Below are 16,640 nucleotides of genomic sequence, written 5' to 3'. Positions count from 1 at the left end.
GTACCAAAAGATTGACAGGAACAACCCATTAATGGAGCAAATGTTAGGGTACTTACATAACTTGTATAGAACATTCCATTCTGCATCAGGATGCAACAAGAAGATTACAAAAAAACAGAAGGACGAGCAGACACAGATAGAGAAGTGAGAAGAGGAAAAAGACAAATGAAGGTTAATACAAACATAACACATACAAGACAAACAAGGGCCAATTATGGGTAACAGGGAAATAAATTGTAAGCAGATGACAAAGCAAAACGGAGGTACAAGCAAAGAAGGGAAGGAAAATGAAGGCATGACGCTGCAAACCAGACGGAAGAAAAGCTTGAAGAGGTCAAAGTGGGGGGAGGCAGTGACAGCAAGCAAATGGTCGTAAAAATAAAACATATGAGGGATTCTCATTTGCGTGCATGTAACACATGGTATGGACTCGTGCAACTCACCACGTGTGGCACAGGCATGGGCTGTGCGACCATGGGGGCCGGGCTCCAGTGGGTAGTGGACATGGTCTTGTTTTGCCAGTTATGGCCTCCCGTCAGTTTCTTCTCTCCCTGCTGGCTCCAATGCATCTCTGGCCTGGAGAGGTTCAACGGCATCGGGATGTGAGCCAATATACGGAATAAAAGACAAAAGTCGGAAAGACAGGTCTTACTTTTTGGATGGTGTTCCACCAAACTGCAGATCTGAGGAGATAGGACAACGTTGATCATAGTCATGTAGTATAGCTGCATTATATACAAAGTAGCAAGGTCATGGTTCACTCACTGCCCACGAGGCTGGCTAGAGAGGAGTCCAGGTCGTTGGCGAGCAGCTTCCCTCCAGACTGGAAGACCATTTGAGGGGGGAGAGGAGGCCCTGTGTGTGCAGGAACCGAAGGCTTTAACAGCGTTCCCAAGGCGTTAAAACCTGAGGTAGCAGCACATCCAATCTTGTAATGTGAATGTTGACTGTGGGCTGTTCGTGCACACACTCCAAAAAATTATATTCTGTCAATTTATTGCCAGGTGGCATAAATGCCAATAACAACTTCCAGCCTTCATGTGCCGGCGTATGAGTTTAAGTGGCTGGGTCAGCTTTCAATCAAACTAATGAGTCCATAACAGTGGTAAAAGGTAATTTCTATGAGAAATAGGTCATTATGTCAACATATGCTGTAGTATTGTTAAGATGAATGGTAATAGCAACATACTACTAACTAGCCCTCTGACGTTAAAACGTGCACAAAGTGACTTATTCAAAGTGAGCTTTAAAACACAAAACCAGTGAAGTTGGCATGTTGTGTAATTTCTAAATAAGACAATACAATGATTTGCAAATCATTTTCAACTTATATTTAGTTGGATAGATAGATAGATACTGTAGATAGATAGATAGAAAGAAAGATAGATAGATAGATAGATAGATAGATAGATAGATAGATAGATAGATAATAGACTGCAAAGACAAAACATATTTAATGATTGAACTGAGAAACTGATTATTTTTTGTGCAAATAATCATTAACTTAGAACTTAATGGCAGCAACACATTGCAAAAAAGTTGACGTAGAGGAATTTTTACCACTGTGTTACATGGCCTTTCCTTTTAACAACACTCAGTAAACGTTTGGGAACTGAGGAGACCAATTTTTTAAACTTTTCAAGTGGAATTATTTCCCATTCTTGCTTGAACAGTCCGGGGTCTCCGTTGTGGTATTTTAGGCTTCATATTGCACCACACATTTTCAATTGGAGACAGGTCTGGACTACAGGCAGGCCAGTCTAGTACCCGCACTCGTTTACCATGAAACAACACTGTTGTAACACGTGGCTTGGCATTGTCTTTCTGAAATAAGCAGGGGCGTCCTTTATAAATTTGCTTGGATGGCAACATATATAGATAGTACTTTATTGATTCCTTCAGTAGAGTTCCCTGAGGAAAATTACAATATGTTGCTCCAAAACCTGTGTGTACCTTTCAGCATTAATGGTGCCTTCACAGGTGCCTTGGGCACGAATACACCCCCATACCATCACAGATGCTGGCTTTTGAACTTTGCGCCAATAAAAATCCGGATGGTTCTTTTCCTCTTTGTTCCAGAGGACACAAAGTCCACAGTTTCCAAAAACAATTGGAAATGTGTACTCGTCAGACCACAGAACACTTTTCCACTTTGCATCAGTCCATCTTAGATGAGCCTGGGCCCAGCGAAGCCGGCGGCCTTTCTGGGTGTTGTTGAAAAATTGCTTTGACTTTGAATAATACAGTTTTAACTTGCACTTACAGATGTAGCCACAAACTGTAGTTACTGCCGGTGGTTTTCTGAAGTGTTCCTGAGCCCATGTGGTGATATCCTTTACACACTGATGTCACTTTTTGATGCAGTACCGCCAGAGGATTCAAAGGTCTGTAATTTCATCCCTTACGTGCAGGGATTTCTCCAGATTCTCTGAACCGTTTGATGACATTATGGATTGTAGATGGTGAAATCCCTAAATTCCATGCAATAGCTGGTTGAGAAATGTTGTTCTTAAACTGTTCAACAATTTTCTCAGGCATTTGTTTACAAAGTGGTGACCTTCACCCCATCCTTGTTCGGGAATGACAGAGCATTTCATGGAAATTGCTTTTATACACAATCATGGTACCCATCTGTTACCACTTAGCCTGTTCTCCTATGGGATGTTCCAAATAAGTTTTTGATGAGCATTCCTCAACTTCCCCAGCCACTTGTGCTAGCTTTTTTGAGACACGTTGCAGGCATCAAATTGCAAATAAGCTGATATTTGCAAAAAATAAAGTTTTCGAGTTTGAACGTTACGTGTCTTATCTTTGCAGTCTATTCAATTGAATATAGGTTGAAAAGAATTTGCTAAATATTGTATTCTGTTTTTATTTACGATTTAGACAACATGCCAACTTCACTGGTTTTGGGTTTTGTACAAGCATGGAAATATTTAACTGGTTTTGACTGGAGCAACTAACAAAATGCACCCATTTATGTAACCATTTTTGGGGATTTTTTTAGCTACCTGAAGAAAGATTTGCACTTCTATGCAATCTTTATTGTCATTGTAGTCAAAAGATGCAACAAAACTGGCCCAGCTGCAGGTGCTTAAATATGTGATGTTTTTTTTAAGTGGTGTTTCAAAAAAAAAAAAAAAAGGGGAAAAAAAAGAGGTGCAAAATGACCAGTTTTTACCCTGTGTAACACAAGACAGAAAAGGACAGGAAGGAAGAGTGAGGAATAATATTTAGTTAGGAAGTGGTTTGTAGCTCTGACAGTGGTGCTGACACAAGACATCCAGCATACTTTTCCTGCTTGGCTAGCAGAGGGAGGAGGAGGCAATGAGCAAAAAATAAATACAAATTCTCATGGTGTCTAATTTCTCTGTTGTAGCTCGTATGCAATCCTTTACCCCAGTCATGAGTAAACCGACTGCAGAAGAAGAAAAGGAAAGGAAAAAGATCAAACAGAAAAGAGAGCAGCGAGAAATGCCAGGGTAGAGAGGGAGCGTATGAGAGAGGGCGCGGTGATGAAACATGCAGTGTTCTATTAGAAGAGCAAATGTGCTAAGATGTTGCACACACAGGGAGAACAAAATACATCTTTCAGAGTAGATAACGTGTGAGATGCACACACAGGGGGAACAAAATACATCTTTCAGAGTAGATAACGTGTGAGATAAAAACGACGGGAGGCAAGTAGGTGTAACAAAGATGCCTGGGTGATTCTCTGCTCCACCAAGCATGATGGGAACAACAAAATAATGTGAACCCAAAGGGACACGCGGTAGACGGCGTGGCGCAGTGGGAGAGTGGCCGTGCGCAACCCGAGGGGCCCTGGTTCAAATCCCACCTAGTACCAACCTCGTCACGTCCGTTGTGTCCTGAGCAAGTCACTTCACCCTTGCTCCTGATGGGTGCTGGTTAGCGCCTTGCATGGCAGCTCCCTCCATCAGTGTGTGAATGTGTGTGTGAATGGGTAAATGTGGAAGTAGTGTCAAAGCGCTTTGAGTACCTTGAAGGTAGAAAAGCGCTATACAAGTACAACCCATTTATCATTTATTTAGAAAATGGATGGATGGACGACAAGCAGCGACAAAAAGCTTACCAGTGAGACAAAGCAGAATCGACACACACACACACACACACACACACACACACACACACACACACACACACACACACACACACACACACACACACACACACACACACACACACACACACACACACACACAATATCTGGGAAACAAAGTCCCTGTAGTGAGACGCTGCCAGTCAGGCAGATGTTGTGTTGGCAAATAGACACACCTGCGTGTGACAGAACAAACCACGAGCACTGAGCAGCTACCAAAATTTGGCCTGAAGCCTGATTTTACTAGCGCCAGGGACATTTTACAGAAAAACATTTATTCATCATTACAATAGTTGTCCCTAGCCACCTTGCGCTTCAAATATTGCAGTTTCTCTACATTGCAGATTTAAAAACTAAGCAAAAAATGTATGCATACTAGTGTTGTCCCGATATCAATATTTTGGTACCGTACCGGTACTAAAATTATTTCGATACTTTTCGGTACTCTGTTAAATAAAGGGGACAACAAAAAATTGCATTACTGGTTTTATTTTAATAAAAAAATCTTACGGTACATTAAACATGTTTCTTATTGCAAGTTTGTCCTTCAATAAAATAGTGAACAGACAAGACAACTTGTCTTTTAGTAGTAACTAAACAAACAGACACTCCTAATTTAGCTGCTGACATATGCAGTAACATTTTCCATTTTATTATTTTGTCAAAATTACTAAGGACAAGTGGTAAAACAATAATTTTTAATGTACTTGTTCCATTTACATTCTATCTTAACATGTTCCATCAACACTTCTGTTAAATGTAATAATCATTTATTATTCTGTTGTTTGATACTTTACATCAGTGGTCCCCAACCTTTTTGCATCCGCGGACCGGTCAACGCTTAATAATTTGTCCCGCGGCCCGGGGGGGGTGTCCTTTTTTTTTCTTCTTTTTTTTTTTCTTTCTTCTTTGTCACGAAAAAGGGACGTTTTTGTCATGAAAAAGGGAGTTATTTCTGGTAGGTGCACTATTTCTAAGTGTATATTGTGTTTTTTATGTTGATTTAATAAAAAAAAAAAAATATATATATATATTTTTTTGTAATAAAAAATTATTCTGCGGCCCGGTACCAATCGGGCCACGGACCACTGCTTTACATTAGTTTTGGATGATACCACGTATGTGGGTATCAATCCGATACCAAATAGATACAGGATCTATTGGTCATACTCAAAGTACAGAAACATATTTTCTGAATTTATAAACATAATATACATTTTAAAAAAACCAAAGAAGATGTGATGCCAACAAATATCGACGTAATCATAGTAGTATCGACTAGATACACTACTGTATTTGGTATAATTACAGTGGATGTTAGGTGTAGATCCACCAATGGCGGATTGGTACTTTTCAGAGCCGGTATAGTACCCAAAATATTTCATTAGTATCGCAGTACTATACTAATACCGGTATACCGTACAATCCTAATGCATACGTAACATATTTTTACCCAAATTAAGTGTTTAATAAAGTCTTACATGTATTTAAGTGCAGTATTTGTCTCGTTATGGAATATTAGCCACAAAAATATTCGCTTCCGGGTTAAAAGTGAACAATGCTACCAACAACAAGGTGGCTATACTTGGCACTACTGTATCTTCACCGCGACAATCAGCTTGAGCAACTTGTTGATGCACTTCATCTTCAAGTACACTCATCAATAACACATCTCCACATTGGTAAGCTATTTACGTGAGCGATATCAGAAGACGAGATGCGGGATGTACAAATCTCGATTTGGCGTGGCAATTGATACTAACAGCTATAAGCAGGGCAATGCCACGTGGAGATGAACTCTGTTGAAGCGCTTGATCTTCAGCATAATCAGCTCCACATGACATTGACAAGACTTTGGCGTGAGCAATGTGGAATGACAACACTAAAACCCAACAACATGGCAAATAGTCATGTCTATGACTGTCAAATTGGCAAACTTTAGATAGAACACACGCCCGTGGTTTTATCACATCGAAGCCCAATTCTAATTTAGAGGAATTACAGTACCCAGGGTGTGACAAAGTATTTTGTACACTATGCGACAGGCATAGCAATGACGCTTGGAAAATGCTCCAGGTTACCAGTGAGTACTGTAACCATCAGTTGAACGCACTAAACGCTTGAATACACCTACTCTTCTATAAGATTTCTCGTTTAAACAATAATGGAAGAGAGGGAAAAGCACAGCGACTAGCACATGCAGCAACAGCAAATGGGAAACAGCTGGCTGATTAAAGCTGGCCATCTTCCAGTAGCAATTCTGATTGATGAGAGCTGTCAGTATGGAGATGCACTGCAAAATAATTGCACTTTGATTAGATGCGAGCAGGAAGGAAGGCCCTAGAAGCTTCAGAGTAAAGCTCTCCGTTGAGTTAGCAAAAGTACAACCAGAACAGACAGGCATGCACGCCAAGAAAAGCAAAGGCCCTCTTACACTTTTTATTATGAGGCAAATGCACCAAATTAGAGGATTGATAACAGTTAAGCCTCAGCCAAATTAGGTTAGAAGGGTAGCAGAGGTGCGGTAGTACAGCTACGCAAGAACGGGGGTTAATCTGAAGCGAGGCTGGTGCTACCCGCAGAGCCAAAATGTTTTAGTTCCCAGTCTGACGGTCAAATGGGGTTGAGGGGGAGAGGCTTTACCGGCTGCTGGTTGCGTTCCGTCGTTAGCGGGAGAGGCCTTATTCCCGAACACAGCATCAAAATCTACAGTCATGGTTGACATGCTCTGCTGCAGGGGCTGGCTCTCCAGTCCTGAGGGATGTAGGTCCAACATTAAAGCGCAGTGTGTACTGTGGCAGGAAATAACAGCTGCGATGACATCTTTTGGAATGACTCCACATGATAAATACTTGGACATCATATGGAGTGTTACCTGGGCTGCAAAAATGACTTTACAGACTTAACATTTACCCTGTTTTTGCAGCAATGTTGTTGCTAAGTAACCAGAGATGCTTGGTAGGCTTTCGTAGAAAAAATAATCCACACAGGAAAATCCACCAAGACACCTTTTGTTATCCTTGCCGCTGAATCCCTGGCAGGGATTAAGTTTGATGTATTGCATGACAAAAGCAGCAAGCTCCATTTTTTGTCTGGTAATTTTAACAACTAACAATTTAGGAAGCAGGCAGGGGATGAAGAGGCTAAAGTTAAAGCCCTTTTCATTAAGCTTGTAACACCCCTGAGGGTGTATGTCTGCGATACATTTTTATTGAAACATGCGGACTACAGGGTTTAAAAATCAACTCATCCGGAAAGCATTCACAACGCTTCACTTTTTCCACATTTTGCTTTTTTACAGCCTCATTCCAAAATGAAACACATTCATTGTTGTCTTCAAAACTTTACACACAATGAATCATAATTACAATGTACAAAAGAGAGATTTTTGCAAATGAAAATAAATCACAAGTACATAAGTATTCACTGATTTTGCCATGAAGCTCTAAAGTGAGCACAGGGGCTTCCTGTTTCAACTGATCATTCTTGAGATGTTCCTACAGCTTAATTGCAGTCCAACAGTGGCACATTCAGTTGGTTGGACATGATTTGGAAAGGCACACACCTGTCTACATATAAGGTCCCACACTTGACAGTGCATGGAAGACCACAAACCAAGCATTAAGTCGAAGAAATTGTCCTTGAGTGACCCAGCCAGAGCCCAGAATTGAATCCGATTGAACACCTCTGGAAACATCTGAAAATGGCTGTGCACCGACACTTCCCATCCAACCTGTTGGAGCTGAAGAGGTGCTACAAAGAGGAAAGGGCGAAACTGGCCAAAAGATAGGTGTGCCAGGCCTGTGGCATCGTATTCAAAAAGACTTGAGGCTGTAACTGTAGCCAAAGGTGCATCAACAAAGTATTGAGCAAATGCTGTGAATACTTATGTACACTGGATCACTTAGTTTTTTGTTTTCAATAAATTTGCAAAAAATTCTATAAAAAAAAACGTTTGTACATTTTACCTATCGAATATTGTTAAGAGTGTAACCATTCGTTTTAACAACGATTCCATTCAATTCAGAATTTTTGGTTGCCGATATGATTCGGAGACAATATTTTTTTCAGAACAACACGATCCCAAAAGATTCACTGAGTTGAAATCGATTCTGTAACTTTTTAGCACAAAAAAAAAAAAAAATTTAAGCGGCTACATGATACTGGACATTGCAGGTGAAGTTTCCTAAATTCCTGTTATTTCTTGTAATGGGAATTAGATAAATTAATTATTGAAACAAACAAGCAGGTAAACAACAATTAAAGGCCAATACATTCACATTGTATCTGAATAGAAGAGCAACCAACACTTTAGGTTGAATTAACAAGAAGAAACATTTTCTGCTCTTATTTTCGAAAATTCAAAACATTGCTCGGTTGGTAGAGGGGTCGTTCCAGCAACTTGAGAGTTGCAGGTTCGAACCTCTCTTTCGCCATGTTAGTCACTGTGGCTGTGTCCTTGGGCAAGATACTTTACCCACCTGCTCCCAGTGCCACCCACTCTGGTTTAAATGTAGCTTAAAGATGAAGATAATGGGTTTCACTATGTAAAGTGCTTTGAGTCACCACATAAAAGCACTATATAAATATAATTGACTGACTTCAATAAAAGCACAGTAACCAACATTTTAACATTTAACTGCTACTTTAGCTCTGGTTTTTCAACATAAAAACAAGATATGTGTAACATTAATAACAAAAATAAAGTACAACCAACATCTCTTAATGCTTGACCTTCTATACTATATTTTAATGAACACAGACCTCAAAGATGTATCGGAAGCAACAGTGTACAAGTTTTAGCGATGCACGGACCGAATGGCCGAGGGTGTAATGAATGAAGTTGGAAAAGTAAGTTACGTGTGACCACCTTTTCAGTCATAAACTACTTTTTTTAATAATAGTAATTTAGTATGATCATTACACTGTTTTAACCTTCCTTCTCAGCCTGGTGCATCGGCAAACTTGCTTTGCTATTATTTCCGTTTTGTCCGTTGCAACTTTTGTGGTTTCAAGTTAAGTTGTAGCTTTATAATATTATGTCGTGTTCTTTTTATTTATTGTAGCTTTTGCAATCACACGCTCGCTGAAAGTTGTATGTTGTAATTTATGATATTGTCTTGTGGCATTTGGTAGGACATTTCTTGACCACCATAGGTATCTGCCTTTTTTTGTTTTGATGACGCCACAGATGGGTCGACAGACTAAACATTTAACATCCTTGTCATTAAAAGTGCTTCAAACTTTAAACAAAGTCTGCCGTTTTTAAATCCAATGTTTTCTTTTTTCCATCCATCCATTTACTACCGCTTGTCCCTTTTGGGGTCGCGGGGGGTGCCGGTGCCTATCTCAGCTGCATTCAGGCAGAAGGCGGCGCACACCCTGGACAAGTCGCCACCTTATCGCAGGGTCAACACAGATAGACAGACAACATTCACACTCACATTCACACACTAGGGCCAATTTAGTGTTTCCAATCAACCTATCCCCAGGGGCATGTTCTTGGAGGTGGGAGGAAGCTAGTAACAATAAAATCGATAAATTGCCTTTTAAATTGATGTTGGATCGATACCTATCTCCTGGAAGGAACTTGCCAAACAGATCGATATACTCCAAAAAATTAGGAATATGAATGGATCTACCGATATAGCGATCAGTCGATACACTCCTAGATAACGTAAATTCCGGACTATAAGTCGCTACTTTTTTCCTACACTTCGAACCCTGTGGCTTCTAAAACTGTGTGGCTTATTTATGGATTTTTCTTCGCTGACAGCTATTATGCAAATAGCTTAGAAAACACACACACACACACACAAAAGGTGTGTAGTTTTTTTGTTCTATGGCACTATCTTTAGGAGGTTGCTCACTGCAGATACTGCAGTGTCCTTTCATTCAGTGCTTTCGACCTGTTGTATCAGGGCCATTTTGTCTTGTAGCCCTCAATAGAGTTTATACTTGTGTATATTCTTCATTTATCACTCCAAGCAACGTTTGTAAGTCTCACAGTATAACAAATTCTTACTTACTAAACCATCCCATGTTTGATGTCTACGCAGGAATTTTTTCATGCATATTTGTACGTGCTATTGTAAAGTAATGAAGCTAGCATCTAAGCATTACCTATTATGCTAACATGTTTACAAGGGCTAGTATTATTAACTTACGATGACAATCCGTTTGTATTGTTTCAGTTTCACAAATTTTTAAGTAAATTGGTGTCCCCGTGCAGTTATTGAGTTTGTTTGGCTGAACGGAGAGCTAGCTTACGCAACCAGTGGGTCCATGACAATGTCTTCTGGTTTGTTTGATCACTGTTTTGCTGCTGTCTTATAGACAGCGTTTGGAAACAATTAGGGCATGTAAATAAACATTCACAAAATCTTTCTGTGTAAAATAACTACCGGTAATTTCACAATGTATATATCTGCAGATTATAGTTAGGTGAGGCTAAAAGGGGGAAAAAAATGTGTTCTTGTAAAATTTAGTGGGCGCGGCTTATATACTGGTGCACTCTTTAGCCCGGAAAATACGGTATTTATTGTGTGTAGAATTTTGAGGCCAAAAATGAATTGATTCCATTTTGGAATAAGGCTGTAACATAATAAAATGTGGAAAAAGTTAAGCACTGTGAATACTTTCTGGATGCACTGTATGTGAACATGTTTGGCTATGTACATTGCATCACGAAAGTATTGACAGCGCTTCATTTTTTTCAACATTTGCTGGACTAGCGACACTTCCCATTTAACCTATAGAAATTTGCCAACATTGCAAAAAAATATTTCACGTGTTGTCATTTTGGGTTGTATTGTGGGAAATCTTTTACATTTGGAATTAGAAAAGCACTCTGAGAGCGCAGACCTCCCCCAGGCCCTACCTACCAAATAGTAAAAAAGTAATCACAGCAAAATGTAATCTTGTCTTCCTTACCCAAATTTTTACATTTCCTGAAAGTTGCATCACAATACGTCCATAACTTTCTGATACATCTATTTGTAAGTCATTCACTGTCCCTGTCTTTGTGTTTGGAAGCAGGCCCACAAGAATACACCCATAAAAGTTGGAAGCGTGCAACATAGTAGAAATTATCCAGTTCAGCCCCAAATGTAATAACTTGTTGCTTTTCTCATGTTGGACAAAAAGTACCTCCTTTTAGCGGAAAAACAAACAGGGTGAACATTTGTCAGTCATCCACTGTCTTGGTCTCTGCAGGGACACTAGGTGCATAAATGTAGGGTAACACAGCATAAAGCAGATTGCGCCCAAAATCCAATAAGTTGTTCCTGAGAGTTTATTGAAAATCTTCCCATAACCTTTTGAGTTATCCTGCTAACTACCAACAGGAAGGATTATACAATCCCCTGGCGGATAAGGCCTTTACGTTATTAAGTGAAGCACTGTGAATGATTTCCACATGCACCGTATGCAGTCTAGAATTTTGATTATTTTGTCCATATGTGACCTAATGCTGATTTTTTCATGGAAATATGAAATTCACGTTAACATGAAAAAGGGAATGGTACAATTCCCCTTTTTTTCAAATCCCACCTAGGCCTCTTTCATATCCGGATATAAACCCGATATGCATATGATGCACCTGCAGTCTGAACGATCGAGTCACACTTCCTCTAATTCATTTGTCATCAAAAAGTGACAAACTTAAATTATCGTCACCAAAATGGACGAAAAGCAAAAATTAAAAAATTGTGAATGGATGAGCAGAAAAAAGGGGAAATTAAGATGTCCGAAAAGTCATGTCCATGCCCCAAAACTCCTGCCCGCAACTGCTTGCCCACACGCTCCTCGGAACAGATGTCACAACAAATGCCCTACAAACTGCAAGAGCTAAAACTCTCGCCCTCTTCCTTCCCAATCTCCCACATAAAAAAATTTGGTTGAGAAAATAAGGTAGGGCTGTTTATTTTCATACAGGATTTCTCAGTTATAAGATCATGAAATGAGGGACAATGATGGTGGGTGGGTGGCGTCAATAAATACATGGATAGAAGGAGGGGCTAATAAAGTGTTCCCTTTGTGTCTTTCTTGCCTCCAATCGTACTTCTAAGAATATTCAAATGCAGGTAGTTGTGTGCGTGTGTGCCCTACCTCCCCAGGCACTGTTGGCGGTAGAGATGGAAGGAGCGCTCGGCACCGTGGGGATAAAGGCTGGCTGTAGATCAAACAGGTCGCTGTTCAGGTTGGGCACACTGCTAAGAAGGGAGTAGAAAAAAGGTGTTGAGGGGAGTAAACTGATACAAAGAAATTGGACCAAGCGATGGGAAGGATGACGAGTGGTAATTTAATGGGGAAAGAGGAGCGGATCAGTGAAAGATGAAGAAAAAGTGCACAGAAAATGGAAAGACAGACATCAATAATTAATTGCCTGGGCATAAACAGCAAGGGCCGCGTCCAAAAAACAAACAAGTCCCCGAAGAAAATAAAAAAGGAATGTTTGTGTCTTTATACTGACAGCTAGATTGAGTCAAGTAGGTTACAAAAACATCTTAAGTGACTACACTTCACTTTATACTTTGTGTCTTTAGCGCCACTATTTCTTTAGGTTGGTGACGCGATAAAAGAAATAACTGTAAAATAATGTTTGGCTTGCTGTGAGTGAACGCGTATTCTCTCACATACGCACCTGTTGGTTGAGAGTGTGGGGCCAAACAACTCTGGTGTTTGTGTGACGTGGTGGTGGTTGTTGTTTGCGCTGCCTATTGATTGGCTGCTTGGGGAGGCAGATGGCGGAGTCTGCAAGCTGATCTCCTTCAGACGCTGGTCCTGGCACGCACGCACACACGCACACACGCACACATTTATATACAAGGCTTAGAAAAAACATTTGCCAATTGAAAGAAAATTCAGCGAAAGTTACAAATACACAGTTTAAGGTGGGCTCAAAGATAAAGGCGCATCAATAGTTTAATTAAGACACAAATCAATGGAGATTAATCAGCAGTAAACATCCTTTGCTTTTGAATACAGATTAGCAAATAATACACTATTTCAGTGATGGGGAAGCTGCTTGGAGAATGTAGTAAACTAAGCTACTAGTTACTCAGGATTATGTGGAGCTAAGATACAGAGGAGGCTGTGTCCAGAGAATTGTAGCAAACTACACAGCAAAAGTAGCTTGCAACTTCAACACTACATATTAAATTAACAAGCACTGCCTCCACAGACATAAAATAGAAAAAATACGCAGGGGACCCCCGGAAAAAAAGATTTACAGGTTTTACGGCACTAGGAGTTATTATCATCACCCATTTTCATTTCAAGGACCCCCAGTTTAACATGCATTAAGCTACTGATCTTTTTTAATGGCATTTCTTTCAATCAATCAATCAATCAATGTTTATTTATATAGCCCTAAATCACAAATGTCTCAAAGGACTGTACAAGCCAGTACGACTACGACATCCTCGGAAGAACCCACAGAAGGGCAAGGAAAACTCACACCCAGTGGGCAGAGAGAATTCACACCCAGTTAGACGCCAGTGACAATGATGACTATGAGAACCTTGGAGAGGACCTCAAATGTGGGCACCCCCCCCCAGGGGACCGAAAGCAATGGATGTCAAACGGGTCTAACATGATACTGTGAAAGTTCAATCCATAGTGGCTCCAACACAGAGGTCAGTTCAAAGCGGATCCAAGACAGCAGCGAGAGTCCCGTCCACAGGAAACCATCCCAAGCGGAGGCGGATCAGCATCGTAGAGATCAATATCAATATTCATGTAACTGAGAATACAAATGGAACCAAATGGACCCAGTCAGGGTCCGTTACTATTAACTATCTGTCATTTAGCTGGGGACACACTGGAACTCTCCACACCTCACGTACGTATTTATTTTAGTTTGCCTTTTCTTTGGCCCACCCCTATATATTATATATTATATATTATATATATATATATATATATATATATATATATATATATATATATATATATATATATATATATATATATATTTTTTTTTTTTTTTTCCGGCCTACTGTAAATAAAAACAGCAGCTTTCTCAATGTTGACAAAAAAGTACAATCGCTTGTGTTTTGTTTTGAAACAGTTTTTAATGGTATAGGCAGTAAAACCTTTCATGAACTCAACCCAAATCAATGTGTCTTCTTAAATTTGTGTTGTACGTCTTGGAGGTCAAAAGCAGTTTGGATTTTGGTTTATCAAGTAAACAACGTGTCGCTTGAATGTGTTTTTTCCCCCCATGGATTTGCGGTCCATTTTCCTTATTTGTAGCTTTGATGTAAGTTACCTCATTACATGGGTCTAAAATACATAAGCTACAAGAATCGCAACTAATAAAAAGTAGCGACGTTACCATCCATCCATTTTCTACCGCTTGTCTCTTAGTGCTGGAGTCTTTCAGCTGCATTTGGGCAGAAAGCAGGGAAAACCCTGTACAAGTTGCCACCTCACAGGGCCAACATAGATAGAAAACATTAACACACTAGGGCAAATTTTGTGTTACCAATCAACCTATCCCAAGGTGCTACCGCCATGCATAATGTAGTCAAGCTGTGTAGCGTTGCTATTATGCAAATCTGCATGAAATCATAAAGGAATGGCTCTATAATAGGACAATCTAAAGCAGGGGTCAGCGAGCACATGCTGCATTTCAAGCATCTGTTGAGAGTAGGGTAGACTTCCCAAACATGGGCTATACATCTATTTTTAACAGTTTCATATCAGGACCTCAAAGAAACACAACAATTGTATTACAGGGTTACACTTACATTGTCTTTCAGTGGGAGCACTGTTTTGGATCACCATTTTTTTGCCATTGCGTCGAAGTATAGTATCAGCAATTCTCAAAACAGATATTTGCTTAATTTTGTTGTATTAGACAGGCCGGATTAATAAAACCAGCGGGCCGGATGTGGCCCTCTGGCCGTAGTTTGCTCATCCCTGCTCTAAGGTCAACTCCGCCACACTTTGAAGATATTACAGTGCAATCATAAGCTGCACATCGTCCACGCCACACTTTCCATTTCTTGCTTGAACTTGAAATCAAGACAGCTCATGTCTGATGCTGGGCTCATTATTGCAGGCTTGCTAGAACCATCCAGCCTCAAGTGTGCTCATGCAGCAACACACTGAAATACCAGCACCCTGCTTTGTCTCATCTCATATGCATATACAGTGTTTTATTGAGGGTTTTCACCATTTGTCAGCTTTTATTGTTCATTCTACAAGAAGCAATTGCAGGACGGTTCTCTTAATATTCCATCTGTCTGCCCTCCGAAACTTATTTTTGCAAGCATCACAAAGATCAATATATTTCATTTGTGGGAACATGTGCTAAAAAATAAATTTTAAGGCTGAAAAATTTTGACATTTGTTTTTTTTTTATATACACATTATCATTCAGCTCCATGCTATAAAAATAAAGGCATGGAAAATCAGCACTCTACAAAGCCTACAACCTCCAAAGGAAAAAAAAATACATTTGAGATTAACACCACTACCGTTGCTGACCACTTTGAAAGTATGACAGAAGCGTCAGTTTTAACGCAGCCTCAGCAATACGGAACACATCCTCATTTGCATTTTGACTGAGTCAAGAAGGGAACAAATGGAAAGTGCTGCTCTTGCACGGTGGAACAGGTGTTAGTGCATGTGCCTCACAATACGAAGGTCCTGAGTTCAATCCCGGGCTCGGGATCTTTCTGTGTGGAGTTTGCATGTTCTCCCCCCGTCTTCACCAGTCGTGTGAAGTCCTCATCCCCCTTGTAATGAGCTGTTCAGGCATACCTATATACCCTCCCAGCCCCACTCATCGACGGCTTCACTAACCCCAGCCTTCATGGGGCAGGACGCCACCGTCGCAGAAGGGGGGACTCAGGCTTCCTCCCACCTCCAAAGACATGCACCTGGGGATAGGTTGAATGGCAACACTAAATTGTCCCAAGTGTATGAGTGTGAATGTTGTCTGTCTATCTGTGTTGGCCCTGTGATGAGGTGGCGACTTGTCCAAGGTGAACCCCGCCTACCGTCCATGTGCAGCTGAGATAGGCTCCAGCACCCCCCGCAACCCCAAAATGGACAAGCGGTAGGAAATTGGATGGATGGATGCTCTTTTTTGGTTAAAGCAGGGGTCAGCAACCCCTGGCTCTTTAGCGGCGCCCTGGTGGATCCTTGGAGCGTTTTCAAAAATGTATGGAAATGGTAAAAAAAATGGGGTGAAAAATATATTTTTTGTTTTAATATGGTTTCTATAGAAGGACAGACATGACACAAGTCTTCCTAATTGTTAGAAAGCCCACTGTCTAATATGTTTGTGTTTATGCTTCACTGATGAAAGTATTTGGCAAACGCCGTTTTGTCCTACTAATTTCAGTGGCCCTTCAACTCACCATTGTGTGGACTTTGACTCAGTTTGTTTACGTGTATAACTTTTTTCAACGCTGCCACAGAAATACGTGTTTTATGGGACTTGTTTGTTTTATTTTGTCCACCAAATGTTTTATACTGTACGTAAATGCTCAAAGGTGAGCTTTGT

The 16,640-nt window shown here is 40.4% G+C and overlaps 1 protein-coding gene across 13 annotated transcripts in view; it reads right to left on the bottom strand.

The window, feature by feature from the left end:
• The window catches only part of si:ch211-200p22.4 (phosphatidylinositol-binding clathrin assembly protein), a 97,280-nt gene that overhangs the window by 5,516 nt on the left and 75,124 nt on the right, over positions 1-16,640 (bottom strand). For 4 of the 13 annotated variants that reach the window (XM_061913785.1, XM_061913777.1, XM_061913778.1 and 1 more), the window contains 7 exons: positions 12,765-12,904; positions 12,230-12,333; positions 6,764-6,874; positions 766-906; positions 653-683; positions 444-576; positions 57-80 (listed from right to left, as the gene is read on the bottom strand). In XM_061913785.1, coding sequence (XP_061769769.1) covers positions 57-80; positions 444-576; positions 653-683; positions 766-906; positions 6,764-6,874; positions 12,230-12,333; positions 12,765-12,904 — 684 coding nt within the window. The remainder of the gene's footprint in view (positions 1-56; positions 81-443; positions 577-652; positions 684-765; positions 907-6,763; positions 6,875-12,229; positions 12,334-12,764; positions 12,905-16,640) is intronic. The other 9 variants (XM_061913782.1, XM_061913780.1, XM_061913781.1 and 6 more) reach the window with 9 other exon arrangements.

Source organism: Nerophis ophidion, linkage group LG10 (assembly GCF_033978795.1).
Source record: "Nerophis ophidion isolate RoL-2023_Sa linkage group LG10, RoL_Noph_v1.0, whole genome shotgun sequence".
Taxonomy (NCBI): domain Eukaryota; kingdom Metazoa; phylum Chordata; class Actinopteri; order Syngnathiformes; family Syngnathidae; genus Nerophis; species Nerophis ophidion.
Note: the sequence above shows the minus strand (reverse complement) of the source record. Positions and strands in the feature narration are given on the sequence as shown.